General features: G+C 43.0%; 1 protein-coding gene across 5 annotated transcripts in view; it reads right to left on the bottom strand.

The window, feature by feature from the left end:
- Nucleotides 1-14,564: 14,564 nt before the first annotated feature.
- Nucleotides 14,565-18,056, bottom strand: part of dennd2b (DENN domain containing 2B) — a 438,424-nt gene continuing 434,932 nt past the window's right edge. For all 5 annotated transcript variants that reach the window (XM_073049545.1, XM_073049543.1, XM_073049547.1 and 2 more), the window contains one exon: nucleotides 14,565-15,453. In XM_073049545.1, coding sequence (XP_072905646.1) covers nucleotides 15,419-15,453 — 35 coding nt within the window. In that variant the 3' untranslated portion in view covers nucleotides 14,565-15,418. The remainder of the gene's footprint in view (nucleotides 15,454-18,056) is intronic.

The following is an 18,056-nucleotide window of genomic DNA, read 5'->3' on the forward strand; positions in this document are numbered from 1 at the left end:
GGACAGAGATGCAGATGTCTGCGGTAAGGCTCGCGGTGGCGGTGTCTGTGTTTATATCGACACGGAATGGTGAAAGAACTCTGTGCTGGTTTCCAGACACTGCTCATCGCTAGTGGAGTTTGTGGCAGTTCGATGCAGACCATTTTGTTTGCCACGGGAATTCACCTCTGTCCTTATATTCGGTGTCTACATTCCCCCCAGCGCTAATGCTAAGGAGGCGCTCTGTGAACTGTATGAGGCTATTAGCGAACTGCAGAACGCACACCCTGATGGTCTGTTTATTGTCGCTGGTGATTTTAACCACGCGAACCTTAAGTCAGTGCTCCCCAAATTCCATCAGTATGTGGACTTTGCAATGAGGGGGGAGAACGCTTTGGACCTGGTTTACACAAACATTCCCTACGCGTACCGGGCAGAGTCCCCCCTCACCTCGGATACTCAGACCACATCTCGGTTACGCTAATCCCAGCATACAGACCGCTCGTCAGGCGCTCCAGACCAGTTCGGAAGCAGGTGAAAACCTGGCCAGCAGGACCCATCTCTGCTCTTCAAGACTGCTTTGAGCACACTGACTGGCACAAGTTCAGGGAGGCTGCAACCGATGGCGACTCTACCAGCTTAGAGGAGTACACAGCATCAGTGACCAGCTGCATCTGCAAGTGCATTGATGATGTTACTCTGTCCAAGACCATCACTATACGCGCCAACCAGAAGCCATGGATGACCGCAGAGGTGCGTGCGGTGCTGAGGTCCCGCGACTCCGCCTTCAGAGCAGGCGACAAGACAGCTTTAACAACAGCTAGGGCCAAACTGTCCTGAGCCATCAGAGGGGCAAAGCCCAGCTAATCCACAGTCACTTCCAGGACAGCGGCGACACGCGGTGCATGTGGAAGGGCATCCAGGACATCACCAATTACAGGACAACATCACCTGACTCTGCAGGTGATGCCCCCCTCCCAAATGCGCTGAATAACTTCTACGCCCGGTTTGAGGCGGAAAGTGACGTGGCGGCGAGGAAGTCCACCCCTCCTACAAATGACCAAGTGCTGTGTCTCTCCGTGGCCGACGTGAGAAGAACCCTGTGCAGGGTCAACCCACGGAAAGCTGCTGGACCAGACAACATCCCTGGTAGAGTGCTCAGAGGATGTGCAGACCAGCTAGCAGATGATCTCACTGACATCTTCAACATCTCCCTGAGCAGCACCACCGTTCCAACGTGGCTCAAGGCCACAACAATCGTCCCCGTGCCGAAGAAGTCTTCAATGTCCTGCCGAAATGACTACCGTCCTGTTACACTTACATCCATCATCATGAAGTGTTTTGAGAGGCTCGTCATGAGGCATATCAAGACCCTGCTGCCCCCCTCACTGGACCCCCTGCAGTTTGCGTACTGTCCCAACCTCTCAACAGATGACGCCATTGCCACCACCCTCCACCTGGCCCTAACCCACCTGGACAAAAAAGACACATACGTTCAGATGCTGTTCATAGACTTCAGTTCAGCATTCAACACAGTCATCCCTCAGAAACTGATTGGAAAGCTGAGCCTACTGGGCCTGAACACCTCCCTCTGCAACTGGATCCTAGACTTCCTGACTGGGAGACCTCAGTCAGTCCGGATCGGGAGCAACATCTCCAACACCATCACACTGAGCACGGGGGCCCCCAGGGCTGTGTGCTCAGTCCACTGCTGTTTACTCTGCTGACCCACGACTGTGCTGCAACACACAGCTCGAACCACATCATCAAGTTCGCCGATGACACGACCGTGGTGGGTCTCAACAGCAAGAACGATGAGTCAGCTTACAGAGAGGAGGTGCAGCGGCTAACGGACTGGTGCAGAGCCAACAACCTGTCTCTTAATGTGAAAAAAAAAGAGATGGTTGTTGACTTCAGGAGGTGCTCCCCGCTGAACATTGATGGCTCCTCAGTAGAGATCGTAAAGAGCACCAAATTTCTTGGTGTTCACCTGATGGAGAATCTCACCTGGTCCCTCAACACCAGCTCCATAGCAAAGAAAGCCCAGCAGCGTCTCTATTTTTTGCGAAGGCTGAGGAAAGTCCATCTCCCACCCCCATCCTCATCACATTCTACAGGGGTTGTATTGAGAGCATCCTGAGCAGCTGCATCACTGCCTGGTTCAGAAATTGCACCATCTCGGATTGCAAGACCCTGCAGCGGAAAGTGAGGTCAGCTGAGAAGATCATCGGGGTCTCTCTTCCCGCCATCACGGACATTTACACTACATGCTGCATCTGCAGAGGAAACAGCATTATGAAGGACCCCATGCACCCCTCATACAATCTCTTCTCCCTCCTGCCGTCTGGGAAAAGGCTCCGAAGCATTCAGGCTCTCATGACCAGACTATGTAACAGTTTCTTCCCCCAAGCTATCAGGCTCCTCAATACCCGAAGCCTGGACTGACACCTTGCCCGACTGTCCTGTTTATTATTTATTGTAATGCCGGTACTGTTTTTGTGCACTTTATGCAGTCCTGTGTAGGTCTGTAGTCTAGTGTAGCTTTCTCTGTTTTTTTTATTACGTAGTTCAGTCTAGTTTTCGCACTGTGTCATGTAAACCATGGTCCTGAAAAACGTTGTCTCATTTTTACTATGTACTGTACCAGCAGTTATGGTCGAAATGACAATAAAAGTTGACTTGACTTGAGAAGCATTGATCGTGTGGATTGTCAGAGGCTTTTCTCCAGGGCTAAAATGGCTAGCATGAGAGCGCACAGTTTTAAGGTGCTTGGAAGTAGTTACAGAGGGGATGTCAGGGGTAAGTTTTTTATGCAGTGAGCAGTGGGTGTTGGAATGGGCTGCCGGCGGTGGAGGTGGAAACGACAGGGTCTTTTAAGAGACTCCAGGATGGCTACATGGAGCTTAGAAAAATAGAGGGCTATGGGTAAAGCCTAGTTAATTCTAAGGTAGGGACAAGTTCGGCACAGCTTTGTGGGCCAGAGGGTCAGTATTGTGCTGTATATTTTCTATGTTTCTATGTTGTGTCTCACACTTAGTTTTTTTTTCAAAGCTTGTAGGGATGGTCATGTTAGGGTTTAAGGACTGGGATGTAGTGGAGTTAAAGGTCAGGCCAAAGTCTAGGCCTCCATTCAGTGCTCCACATTTAGAGGCGAAGGATGTCTGTGGATACTGGCGCTGGCAAGCACCATGGATGAGGACCAGTGAAGATGAAGACTGGTAGCTCACTGGATTAGCGAGTCCTTCCAGGTCAGTGGGTTAGATTGGTGTGCGAGCAGTTGGCACAATGCCCAGTAACTCCTAGGTACAGGGTTCTGGAGTTTCATCATCGGCTAGACTAGGGGTCGATAGCAAAGATTGAAGTCTGTTGGTCAATCAGAAGTCCAGAATCTGATGCCCGATAGCTGAAGCCCTGGGTCTATGTGTCTGAAGTCCACAGAAGTCAGAGGCCACTGGATTCTAGTGGCCTGTGGCCCTTCCTGAGGTTGGAGAACTGTCTGTCTCTGTGAGTGGGTGGGTGTGTGGACTGGGAGAGGAAAAGTGCTTGATTGGCTGTTGTTGCTTTGTTGCTTGCTGTGTTCTGTTTTGTTCTGCCAAGCATCGTGGGCATGCTATGTTGGTGCCAGAATGTGTGGCCAGATTTGTGGGCCGCCTTAGCATATATTTAGATTGTGTAGATGGAGTGAGTGGAAGAGAGGCTGGTAAGGTGGCATCTGAAGTATTGCATACTGTTTTAATCTTATTTAATGAGAGTTACACTTGCATTGGAGGCAATTTAGGGAAAGATTTTCTAGGTTAATTCCTGAGGTAAAGGGATTGACTTATGACTCATTTTAAACTATTCATCTTCAGGTCTGAATGAACATACCACATTCTTTACTGACTTCGTCAAGGCCTGTGTGGATGAGTGTGTGCTTTCAAGAGCATTGCGAATTTTCCCAAGCCAGTAGCCCCAGATGAACCAGGGGAGCCGCAGCCAGCTGGGAGTTAGTGCTGTGTGTTCCGGGACCCTACAAGAAGTCCTACAGAATTCCATGTGAAATTAGAGACACAATCAGACAAATGGCAACTGTGGCCTGGTTTGCGTGCCATCACTTCCTATAAGGCGAAATTTACAGCATAATTGCCATGATGCTTCCCTCGCTGGTGAACTCAACACCTTTCATGCATGCTTTAAAAGGGAGAGTAATACTGCGCCTATGTAAATTCCCAGAGCATTCAGCAACCCTGTGATCTCTGTCTTGTAGGCAAACATCGGAACATCCTTCAAAGGGGTGAATCCTCATAAGGTGTCAGGCTCTGACAATATACCTGGCATGGTGCTAAAAAGCTGCTGACCAACTGGCTGCAGTGTTCAAAAATATCTTTAAACTTTCACTGCTACAGTCAGGGTTTCCCATCAGCTTCAAAAGGACATTAATCATACTGGTGCCCAACAAAAGTGGTGGTGGGGTTGCTGCCTCGATGACTATCACTCAGTAACACTCATATCTACTGAGATGTAGTCCTTTGAGATGTTGGTTATAGCTAGAGTTAACTCCTGTTTGAGAAAGGGCCTGAACACAGTGTAATTTGACTGAGGCCACAACAGGATATAGTGGATGCAATCTTACCTATCTCCATTCCTCTTTGAAGCACCCAAATATCAACTCAGTGCCATCCCAAATATTCCTATATTTTGAGTGGTCATGGGCCAAGCAGTGAAGTTTATATTTTTTCCAAGAAACTTTGAGGACATCCTTGAATCATTTTTGGTCTGCTGGTCATCTTGTTGTGATGTAGATTGGAACAGTGTTCATTTTGGGAGTTCAGCATCTCTCCAATGGTTTGAGGAGCCTGATGTGGAGTTAATTATACGGATATGTACTGGAGGTAGGGATTACTGCCACCTTGCAGACCGTGACTATTATGTTGGGATTGAGGCCTCCATTCTCAAATATGCTTTCCTTGTTGAGTCAAAAGTTATGCTGGTGTACTGAAGTCAATGATGAATGTATTCATTGTTACTTATCTTCACCAAGAGATGGATCCCAAGAAATGGGGTGTGATCTGTGTTATTCAATGGAATGGGCTTTATTATTGGAGCATGGTGTGCAGTGAGGGCAAATTGGCAGAGGATCTTTTCTTTGTGGGTGTTAAGATGAGACCCACTGTTCTGATATGCTTTAAATGAATGAGTCAACCATATCTTTATTCTCAGCCTATGAATCCCTCTGTCATTACTGCTACTTGATCTGTCTTATTTCTTGAAAATGGGACAGAGTTATGGCTTCTCCTGGGTCTCTTGACACATGGTTCTCTTCTTTGATGTGGGAGGTGAGTTAATCAACTTGTAAATTTCCTCTTTGCCAAGTCTTTGAACTTGTAGGGCCATTGTCTGCTCCACACTTTATTATTATCTGTTCTTTCCAAAAGTAGTATCTGATCTTTCCAAAGGTTTGCCAGAAATGTTGACAAGGTGGGTGTAGATAGTTTGCTGTGAGATTGACAGAGGGATAGTTGAGGAATTTGTTGAAGCAGTGCCTCTGGTGGGTTCTGACATTTCTATATTTGATGAGTTCACCTCTGTTCTTGGTTTTCAGTGGGAAATCCTTGGGTGTTTGGGCTATTGGTTATTTTGCTGGTGCCGAAAAATCAATTCGCATCATAGTTGTGAGTGATTTGCTATTCCACTCTGCCACTGACCATCTGTCTGTAGATCATGAAGCAGTTCTAGTCGTAGAACACCTTGTGTTTGCTGTTAGTAATGGATCTCCTGCTCATTCTTGTTGACCAGAGGCATTTTCAGGTAGAGAAGCCAAGAGGTGTATAATGTTGGTGATAAGGGCAGCCTAGACAGTCTGCAGTTCACATTGGTTGTTGTTCATCAGGTGATCTGTGAAGTGCTGTTGGAGAGGGACTATTTTTGTGGTATCTTTCAATATAGACATTAAATTTCTTGCCACAATGTTTCTGTTGTTTCCACTAGTTTGGGGTGCAGCTGATGGAGGTAATAGAGTGGATTAGAAGTGTCCAGTCCAACAGTCATTAGTATATGGTGACACAGGTGATGAAGATGTCCTTCCTGACTCTTCATGCAGAGGCTTAAGACTGGATCAGTTCTGTTGATATGAGGTCTTGTTTGCTTCTCTAGAAAACTTGGTCTTGCTTATTATAAAACTCTTTTGCCTGGAAGAGGATTTGCATTGAAGTCACCTGGAAGAATTGGTTTGTTGCTCTCTGGGATGTAGACCAGGGCTAATTTATATCAGGATAGTGGTCTTCCTTGGCTTCATCTGTAGCTTTCAGGATTGGGATATAGGTGGTGTTGTCTGTAATATGCTGGTTCTGTGCTGGGGTGAATCAGTAAGATGTTCAGCTAGTCAGAGGTTGTCTGCTATATTCATAATGTTCATCTTCCCATTTGCCCATCCAAAAGAAGGGTATATCATTGCATTATTCTTGAGCTATGTAGCTTCAGCCATTCAATTTTTACTTGGACATTTTGTCCACAGCCATTTCCTTACTTCCAAATCCTTGTTTCCTTTCACCTTTGACCCTCCCTCTTCCTGAAACCCTCTTGTCATTCAATGATGCCCTGCCCTCTAAACTCTACTCTCCCTCACTTCCCATGCGCTGCTCATTCACCTGGGGGTTATGTGGGACCTCTCTCTTGGTACACACTCCCTAAATCCATGAGGCCGCTCGTTCTCACATTATATTTAATGAATTAAGCACTTCCTCTTTCCAGCTCCCTGCTGCAGCCAATTTCCTGAGGAGCAGTCACCCACTCCATGGTTGGCAGACACAGGTAAAATATTTAAACTGATACACCATAAAGAGCCAGGTGCAAATGCAGAAAATTCGAAGTGTTTATAAAGCAGAGATGTCCAAATACTTATAAATAATATATAGGAATGCAAAACTAACTAAATGTTTATGAATCATTGATAACGCCTCAACTTCCAGTCTAGACAATAGAAACTAGGAGGAATGTCAAGGACTTGGAGAAGGTGCAAATAATTGGAATGGTGCCAGGGATGGGGGTTGCCGCAGTTCCTTCAACTGCAGAAAGGAAACTTACATTATGTGAAGAAGTCTGAGAAATGTTTATTTCTTGGTTTTGCCTTAGAAAGATGAGAGTTGATAGTTAACTATGTTACGCCTGCGCCCCAACTCTGAGGGGCCGAAGGGTAGAAAGTAGACCCCTCCTTTTTGAGAATCGCAAGATCGCTATTAATTCAGGTCAGGAGACCCAGGAAATGAGAGAGAGACGCAGAATCCACAAGGGGTTTGGAATGTCCTGGCCCCTCAGCGATACAAAGCCACGGGAACCAGCCATTGTCTCTTGGAGACGGAATTGTGTATTGAGCGCTGTGCTATTCATCGATGCCCTCAAGGAATGAGCAACGTGGGCTGGTTGGGGGGATGGCATCCTCCCCAACCTGATTGACACCTGAGACCCCGTGAGTAAGGATAAAAGAAGGTCTAGGGAACAACCCCTTTTCAGACGCACCAGGAGAAACGATAGAAATCCCGTGACAGCGTTTAATAGCGAAAGCCGGTGGAAAGCCCACGTGCGTCATTTTTTATTTGCCTCGGAATTGGTGGGACTGACCACGGAAGACGGCTTAGCTAAAAGGAAAAGGACACCGACGACATTTCGAAGGATCGACATCATAGAAAGGAAAACGGGCAAGTTCTAAACTCCGTCTCTCTCTCCAACCAAAGGCTGCAGCCTGAATGAACTTGAGTGACTTTTATATTTCCATCGGACAATACATTATCCCCTAGACAATGATAGAGCTATTTCTTATTGATTATTATTATACCCGCGCTTTTAGATTTTGTATTGATGACGTATATTATCTGTATGGTTGCATTGATATTATTTTGTGTATTTTTATCAATAAATACTGTTAAAAATAGTACCATCAGACTTCAACGGACCTCTCTATCTTTGCTGGTAAGTGACCCAGTTACAGGGTACGTAACAACTAAAAGGATTCATTTCAATAATGTTTTAGTGGCAGAAGGGCTGTTAACCACAGGATGCAAAAAAGAAACAATTCATTTGAGGAAAAGGAAGTTATAAGGCAAATGTGCATGTTGGAGTGCTTTGTTTCAAAAGGCAAAAGTCTCATTGGGGAACTGGGTAATGCATTAAGAGTGGTAGTGGAGGGGCATGCAGAATGAGGGGGAGGGCTGTGCAGAAATAGGAAGAACTGGGATCAATTAGACCAACTCAAGAGCCAATACAGACACAACCTCCTTTATTGCTAATTTTACAGGCCAATAAATGATTAGTATCGTGAACTCTGACCATTACTTCCTATTATGTTTGTGGAAATGTGGAAAGATACTGAATAAGTGTTAAGGTGCAGTGGACTGAGTAGATGTCATTGACCTTTAATCTGCTTCCCAATCCTGAGCTGAACTTTTCACCTGCTGCTTTGTCCAAGAGTGGAACCATCATATGGAACAGCAGGCAGATGCTGATTTCCTGCTTCAGGTGTGACAGTCAGAAATCTGCTTGCTAAGTAGAATTATCAAGGCCTGATAATTTTAAATATTTTAACTCTGCCTTAAGACTTGTGGCTTTATAGTTCTGACTGTAAGGCTAAGCACAGCGCCAAACCCATATTTAAGTTCACTGATGACACCACTGTTGTTGGGCAAGTCAAAGGAGGTGATGAATCAGTATTTAGGAGGGACACTGAATATCTGGCTGAGTGGTGTTAGAAGATCAACGTCAGCAAGACCAAAGAGTGATTATTGGCCTAGCAGAAGGAATCCAGAGGTTCATGAGCCAGTCCGCATCGGGGGATCAGAGGTGGAGAGGGACAGCAGCTTTAAATTCTTCTGTTATCATTTCAGAGGGGCCCAGCACACAAATCCAATTACAAAGAAAGCACAGCAGTGCCTTTACTTCATTGGAAGTTTGCAAAGATTCAGCATGATATCTAAAACTTTGACAAACTTCTATAGATGTGCAGTGGTGAGTATACTGAGTGGCTGCATCACGGTCTGGTATGGAAACACCAATGCCCTTGAACAGAAAATCCTACATAAAGAAGTTTTTTATGGCCCAGTCCATCATGAGTAAAGTCTTCCCCACTTTGCAGTACATCTATTGTTTCTTGGATTTACTGAGTATGCCTTCAAGAAAACGAATCTCAGGGTTGTAAAATGTGACATAGATGCACTTTAATAAAAAAATTACTTTGAACTTTGATTAAACTTGCATCACCGAGAAGCAAAGGAAATTGCTCTATGAAAAATGATACATCTGCTGCTTTACCATCTCTTCACGCCTCAACAGAACTCTTAATCCACCTTCCAAACAGCAAGCAAATATGTTTGAAGGCAGATTCTATTTTTTTTTGCTGTAGGAATGAAGAGCAAAGGTAATCCAGACGAACAGTGGTTTAATTCCTAGCAACAGGAAGCTCTCTCCCTAATTGCAAGGCTCATCATTTCTGCTTCTGGTACTGAATATAAAGTAAAAACAAATCTTTTAAAAATAGCCTCTGTAATTCTCTTCCAAAATTTATTTATTTAACGATACAGTGCAATCCGTCCCTTCGAGCCACACTACCACAGCGGCACACGTGACTAACCCTAACCTGATCGTGGGACGAGTTAACTTAGCCGGTACCACTCTGGATTGTGGGAGGAAAGCAGAGGACCTGGAAAAAACCCACACGTTCCTCAGGGAGGACGTACAGAGACTCCTTACAGAATGGAGCCGGAATTGAACAAAACGTTCTGAGCTGTAATAGCTCACGCTAACAGCTACACTATCACGGAACTCGTTATGTTTTCTTAGATTATTCCCTCACTAAATGTCTTTTAAAGTTAAGATATGACTTCACACATCTATGGACAGCATCTAGTTCTCAGCACAATGTCAGTTTTCACTCTTGGGGGGGGGGGGCGACCTGAGATCACTATATAAACATAAATTGGACAATCCAATGAATACACATCTATTAACTAGTCTCTCTCATGCCTCTAGAGGGACTCTCAACATAACAAAAGCTATTTCTTAAATCAATCACAAATTTAGAAATACATGCAGGCAAGAAAATATCAATAGGACTAGATCTTCAAGCCTGCCCTGCTATCTAATATGATCATGGTTGATCTATGATGGCATCAGAGGCTCTTCTGTGCCATTTCTCTGCACAACTTTATTCCTTGATCTATAAAGTATTATCCACGTGAAATTCTTCTAATGATCCAGCTTCTACATACTGCCAGAGAATTCCAAAGATTCACCCACCTTTTCCCGATTCACTATGCACTGTATAGAAGAAATTGCTACATTCATCAGTTTTAAATTACCTTTATCTCATAGCAATGTCCCTTTCATAAACACAGGAAATTCTGCAGATGCTGGAAATCCACAGCAGCACACTCAAAATGCTGGAGGAACTCAGCAGGTCAAGCAGCATCTAGGGAAATTAATAAGGAGCCAAAATATCCCCTTTTCACGACTTTCCACTAGTGAAAACATTCCAAATTCAACTAGTGGAAAAATCCCTGTCAAGCCTGCTTTGAAAATTGAAATTAAGTCCTTCTGTATTTCATTTACTTCTCTTCATTCAGGTAATTTTCCTGTTGATTCCTTTCACAGAATTGCTTGACCTTGCACTTTCTCACATTTGCCAGTCTTTTCCCACTTGTTAATCTACCTATACCCTGTAGCAGAATTGCAGTGTCCTTATCACAACCTGTCCTTCCACCTGTTCTTGTATCATCAGCAAACTTGGAAACCTTGTACGCTGTTCCTTTCTCCAATCCTTAAATACCGAAAAACTATAGGGCAAGAACTGGTCACTGTAGTACTCTGCCAGCTATCTCATTCCAGTCCAAAAAGGTTCCACTTATTACAGATGTTTTCTATGTGACACGTAGGTTCAATCATTTCTAATGCTCTTTCTTTATTTTTAATTTTTACATCAGTCTCTTATGTGGCACATTTTCAAATGTCTTTTGTAAATCTAAATATCACAGATTCCCCTCTATGGATGCTCCATGTTGCATCCTCCATAAATTTGAATAAATTTGTCAAACTTGATTTAATTTTTCATAAACCTTATTGACTTGATTTAATTATATTCAGCTATCCTCAATAATTAGCTATTTCCTCTTTATTGCCTCTAATATTTTGCCAATAATAAATTAACAACATGTAGTTCCCTGCTTTTCAAATTTATTTCTTTGAATGAATCTTCTTGAATAAATTTCTTTGAAGACACAGAAACTAACAGTAAATACAAAAAAAATTGGGCAAAACACGTGGGCTTGTGAAACACTTGCATTTTATATTTGACTTTTTCAATGTTGGGGAAAAATGCTTCTTCTGAAATGCAATATTGGTTCTACTTGGCAGACAGACGATGTGGAGCTAGTTCCAGTAGCAATGTGACAATGACCAGATATTATTACTGACTGGGGAATGAGTATTCTGTAGGTCTTTAGAGATAATACCCTTCTTCTTTGTTGTGGGAGCTTGTGTTTCTACCTTAGAAAGCAGATGATTAGAGAGCAAGTTTATTATCTCATTGAAAGACTCCCTCGATAATGCACTAAAACAAGGGTTTAGATTTTTTCTGCTCAAGTTCCTGGGGTACAAATACAACTTACAACATTCTGATGGAATATACAAAGCTAAAAACACATCAATTTTACAAGATGTGGACACTTAATAATTTATTGAGATACGGTGTGGAATAGGCCCTTATGGCCCTTCGAGCCATGCCACCCAGCAATCCTCCAATTTAATCCTAGCCCAATCACGAGACAATTTGCAATGATGAATTACCCTACCATTGGGTACGTCTTTGGATTGTGGGCAGAAAGCAGAGCAATCGTAGGGAACCCACACAGTCACGGGGAGAATGTATAAACTCCTTACAGACATCACAGGAAGGCTAGCGCTTACGCCTATCCCTAAGTACTCTTGATAACTTGCAACTGAAGGGAAAATAGCACTTGATGGTGTTCTCTTGTCCTCTTTGTTCTCATCTTTCTAAATGACAGTGGTTACATGCTTGAGATAGAAGTTGAAGAGACCTGGCAAGTTACTGCAGTGCATTTTGTAGATGCACACAAGCCAGTGGTAGAAGGTAATCACTCTGGTAGGCAGTGTGCCGAGCATGTAAGTTTTAACCTGCTTGGAGTAAAATTTCTTGAGGCTGAAGCTTACTCATCCAAGCAAGTAGTTTAGTATTCCACCACCCTGGACATGTTGGAGAGGTTTTGAAGCCAGGAAGTGACAAATACCAGCAACCCTGTGAAATAAATACAGGTGTTCCACAAGGTGGTCACCCGAACCATGTTTGTTTTTACCAGTTTAGAGAAATTGAGTGCAGCACACTAGATAGCAAGATGCAAGTGAGTCATTGCTTCATTGAGTCATTCTGTCATTAATGAGCTACGAGAAGGGGAAAGATTAATGAATACAGACATTACCATTTCTGAGTGTCTTTATTATTAATGGCCTTAGTACACAGTTGATTATATGCACAGTTGGACCAGCTGCACTACACCTGAGGTTAAAGGCCTGATATCTTGGAGTTAATGACTCTCATCCTGCGTCACGTCTCTGGTGACACATCGGAGGTTTTGTTTACAGGAGTGATGGAATTCTCTCTACTTGCCTGGATCAACAGAGCACAGCTCCAAGCACTTCCATGCTCAAAAAATTTCTCAAGGATGACTGGCTGATTCTGGACTTCTCAGAGGTGTCCACATCTCATTAAGGGATCTATTAGAACATTTGGGAATGCTGGAGGGAGGAGGTGATCTTACCTTTCACTTATCTCAACATGATCTGATCTGTTCATGCTGGCCTAAGTGCTTTCATGAGTTAGTCCCTTTTGCCAGCATTGACCCATTTCTCTGCCATTCCTATCCACGACTGTCCAAATTTGTTTAAATAACGTAATTACACTTACCTCTATCACTTCTTCTGGTAGCTCATCCCATACTCTCACCATACTCTGTGTGGAACAACTTGCCCTTTGGGTCACCTTAAGTGTTTCCGCTTTCAGTCCTATCCCAGGTCACTTTAAATCTGTGTCACTTTAAATTTTAGGCCCCCCTATCCTACGAAAGAAAGACTGTGACCTTTCACCTTATCTGCACCCTTCATGATTTCCTAAAGCTCTTATGTCACACTTTGGCTTCCCTTGCTCCATGGTGAACAGTCCCAGCCTATTCAGTTTCGCCTCAGTGACCCTGGCTACATGCTTGAGAACCCTCTTTAGCTTAATCACATCATAGAACATTACAGTACAGTACAGGCCCTTTGGATATTTTAACCTACTAACCCCTCCTTCCCATATAACCCATTTTTTTATCATCCTAATTAAGAATCTCTTAAATGTCCCTAATGTATCTACCTCCACAATTTCTGGCACTGTGTTCCATGCACTTACCAATCACTGTGTAAAAAAAACTTAACCTTTGACATCCCTATACTTTTCCACCCTGGGAAAAGTCTCTGGCTATCCACTCGATCTATGCCCCTTATCACACTGTACCCCTCTATCCTCCTCATCCTCCTTCACTCAAAGAGAAAAGCCCCTAGCTTGTTCAACCTACCCTTACGAGATATGCTCTCTAATCTAGGCCACATCCTGATATACAGCATCTCCTCTGCATTCTCACTAAACCTTCCACAGCCTTCCTATGATGAGGCAACCAAACTGAACACAATATTCCAAGTGTGGTCCAAGGTTTTATAGAGCTGCAACATTGCCTCGTGGCTCTTGAGCTCAATCTCCCAACTAATGAAGGTCAATAAACCATACACTTCTTTGACAACTCTATCAACTTGCACACCAACTCTGAGAAATTTATGGACAGCAGCCGAAGATCCCTCTGTTCCACCACACTGCTAAGAGTCCAGGCATTAACCTTGTATGCTGCTATCAAATTCTACCTTCCAAAGTGGATCAAATTCACGCTTTTCCAGGTTAACTCCATCTGTTACTTCTCAACCCAGCTCTGCATCTGATCACTGTCAAGCTGTAACCTTCAACAACCTTCTGCACTATCCACAACACCTCTGACCTCTGTGTTATCCACAAACTTAATAAATCATCCTTCCACTTCTCGTCCAAGTCATTTATAAAAATCATTTACAGAGCAGGGGTACCAGGTCAGATTCCTATGGAACTCCACTGGTGACTGACCTTAAGGCAGAACACAATCCATCTACTACCCCCCTCTGCCTTCTACAGGCAAACCAATTCTAAATACACTTTGGAATCCATGCCTCCTGATGTTGTAAATGAGCTTACTATGGGGAACCTTATCAAACACCTTATTAAAATCTATGTACAGGACATCCACTGCTCTACCTTAATCAGTTCTTATAGTATGGTGACCAGATCGTCAAACAATATTACAGGTGCAGTCTCACCAACAACCTTTACAGGGGTAGCACAATGTCCCAACTCTTGCACTTAGTCCGACGAAGGCAAATGTGATGATTTCTTCACCATTTGCTTACATATTCTTGCTGCAACACCAGATTTATAATGCCTTCACATTCTGTCACCTAGATTATACTTTCCACTGATAAACAACCACTAAGAAATGTAATAATTTTATTTTTTTTGAAAAGCGGTGCATAGAAATACAGCAAGGCTTACCCAGTCATACCCTGTGAGAAAAGCAGAGCAGTAAAGGCTTCGGCACCTGTCTCAGTACACCCAGCTACAGCAGTGCATTAGATACAGAAAAGAGTCAGTGGTTCATTCAGTAGCCTCTTTCTGTGGCAGCTTATGAATTTTCAAGCAACATCAACAGATGTATCAGGTATTTTCAGTGTAACTTCATCACATTTTGTTGCCAAAATGCAGAAAAGAGGACCAAAAGAGATACAATCTGAACTCTACAGCTATAGCAAAAGAAAAGTTGATAGTTCATTGTTTTTCATATAATTGAGGAACGGATATTTCCAAGTTGATAGAATCACATACATTCTCAATAATCGCACCAGAAAAAAACTCAAATTTTAAATTGATGAGAAGATTGAGTTCCTCACTCCATCTCCAACACGCACTGTGTCTTCAGCACATGCACAGTTAGACCATTCATCCTCCAAGTCATAAGTCACTCTGGCATTACAAAAATCTGTTGCAGTCAACACATTACAGATATTCAGTATAATGACTGCTAAATCCAGACAATAAAATACTAATAAAAAAACAGTAAATATATTTACAATATACAATCCAATCTGCATTAAAGATGAACATGGCTAAATGTATTTGTTGCACTTTGGATTCTTCTCTGATATTGTTACAGTTCAGTCTTTGACAAAAAAGATGACTTTATGAAGTTGAAAGTATAATTCATTTTTTCCAAAACATCAACGGGTCTGAGTAAGTTGCTGTGCAACAGTCAGTGGTCCTTGTGATATCAACACAGTACGAATGCAACTAACTCTTCTTGTGAAGGAACTTCATTTTATTTCCTGTAAGAAAATAGTTTCATTAGTGTTGTTAATTAGAAAAATAAGCAACTTTCTTCAAAACAAAGACTTGATTTGTTTGACATTAATGAGAATTTTAAGTTGATGTTACAGTTTGCTCTCCTCTTGGCTGGTGTCAAAGCAGCTGTTCTATTTCTGTTCCCGGTTTTCTTCATAAACAGGTTGGGGGAATCACAGAGTTGACGTGCTTCTCTGATTTGGCTTTCTACTTTGAGTGTGTCGAACTTCCACTGCCTGCTTAAATTCCAGATGCCTTCATACAATACAGAGACAACTATCCATTCCAATCAGTTTTATTCTCTTGCTGTTCCCTATAACTTCACACATTTTCTTTCCAATTATTTCAGAAATAATTGTTGGGTAGATTCAGGCTGACCGTGGTTGTCCTAAGGGAATCAACAGTAGTCTAGGACAAGCAGAGTGATGATAACTGCTTGACTCCTGATGCTGCAATAGACTGGCAAATCCACCTCATCTATCTGACTACAGCCAGACCTGATGTAGGTTTGAAAACCCCTATTCTTTGGAATTCCCATAAATTCCATTATTAATATTTTTTGTTACTTTACTTTTTAATGTCATTAATTCTGTATTGTTGCCTTGTGTTTAATACTTTAAAGCAAATTTAAGTTTTAAAAGATCTTAATAGATTTTGAAAGGAGGCAAGGCTTTATACCAGTATTGCTTTCTGGTTGTGTATTCCGTGGGCAGGACCTTAGCTGTACACAGTGAGGCCTTGATCGAGAGCCCAAGGCAAATTCGTCCATCAATCTGCACGAGATTGTTGCAAGCGTGGTCAAAGCTCGAGTGTTGGATGGTGGCATGTCTTGCAGATGTATTCAGTCCTGTTTCCACCATCTTTTTGTGCAGTGTGTTCTAGATCAGCAGTTATTTTAGGTACTGCTGGTTTTTATTCTTAGCCCAAAACATTGACTGTTCATTTCCCTCCATGCATGCTGCTTGATTTGCTAAGAACCCTCAGCATTCTGCCTGTGTTGCTCAAGATTTGCAGAAGCTTCTACGTTTATCAAGTTTTTCTTGTTTACTACATCTAAGCTTCATATTAGAACTATGAAGGTTATACAGTCTAATACATGGCTAAGGAGTTGGTGTAAGAGGGAGGGCAAAAGATCTTAGGATCAATGGTATCTTTTCCAGGGAAGGTGGGACCTGTAAAGAAGGGACAGTTTGCACCTGAACTGGTGGGGGAGTAACATCCTATCGGGAAGGCTTGTTAATGCTGCACAGTGGGGGTTTAAACTGGAGATGTAGTGGGGTGGGAACCAGAGTGTCAGAAAATTTAGAAACATAGAAAAAGCTACAGCAAAATACAGGCCCTTCAGCCCACAATGCTGTGCTTAACATGTACTTACTTTAGAAATTACCTAGGGTTACCCATATCCCTCTATTTTTCTAAGCTCCATGTACCTGTCCAGGAGTCTCTTAAAAGTCCCTATTGTACCTGCCTCCACCACCGTCGCCAGCAGCCCATTCCACACACTCACCACTCTGCATAAAAAACTTACCCCTGACATCTCCTCTGTACTTACTTCCAAGCAGCTTAAAACTGTGCCCTCTCATATTAGCCATTTCAGCCCTGGGAAAAAGCTTCTGGCTATCCACATGATCAATGCCTCTCATCATCTTATACACCTCTATCAGGTCACCCCTCATCCTCCATCGCTCCAAGGAGAAAAGCCAAGTTCACTCAACCTATTCTCATAAGGTATGCTCCCCCAATTCAGGCAACATCCTTGTAAGTCTCCTCTGCACCCTTTCTATGGTTTCCACATCCTTCCCTTAGTGAGGTGACCAGAACTGAGCACAGTGTTCTTAGTGGAGAGGTTGTGGAAGCAGGTGTTGGTAATATCTCAGACTAAGTTAGGAATCAAAAAGCTGAGCATGGTGCAGCAAAATTAGAAAGGGTAAATACAGGGCTGATCCAATATTACATGTATTTGTTGGAAAAAGTATGTGAACCTTTGCTTTCAATAACTGCTATGATCCCCTTGTACAGCAATAACTTCAACCAAACTTTTCCAGTAACTGTTGATCAGTCCTGCACATTGGCTTGGAGGAACTTTAGGCCATTTCAAAACTGCCTCAACTCTGGGATGCTGTGGCCTTCCTCACACGAACTGCTTGCTTCAGGTCCTTTCACAACTTTTCAACAGGATTAAGGTCAGGACTTTGACTTGGCCAATCCAAAACATGAGTTTTCTTCTTTTTAAACATTCTGTTGTTGATTTACTCTTGAAATTCAGATCATTGTTTTGTTGCATTATCCAATTACTATTAAATTTCAGGTGATGGACTGCTATCCTGACATTCTCCTGTAAAATGAATTGATACAATTTTGAATTCATTGTTCCCACAACTATTGCAAGCTGTCCAGGCCCTGAGGCAGCAAAGCAGCCCCAAACCATGATGCTCCTTCCACCATGCTTCACAGTTGGGATGAGGTTTTGGTGTTGGTGTGCAGTGCCCTTTTTCTTCCAAACATAGCAGTGCACATTTCTGCCAAGAAATTTCAACTTTTGTCTCATCTGTCCACAGACCACTGCCCCAGAAGCTTTATAGAACAT

This window comes from Hemitrygon akajei, chromosome 6, assembly GCF_048418815.1.
Source record: "Hemitrygon akajei chromosome 6, sHemAka1.3, whole genome shotgun sequence".
Lineage (NCBI taxonomy): Eukaryota > Metazoa > Chordata > Chondrichthyes > Myliobatiformes > Dasyatidae > Hemitrygon > Hemitrygon akajei.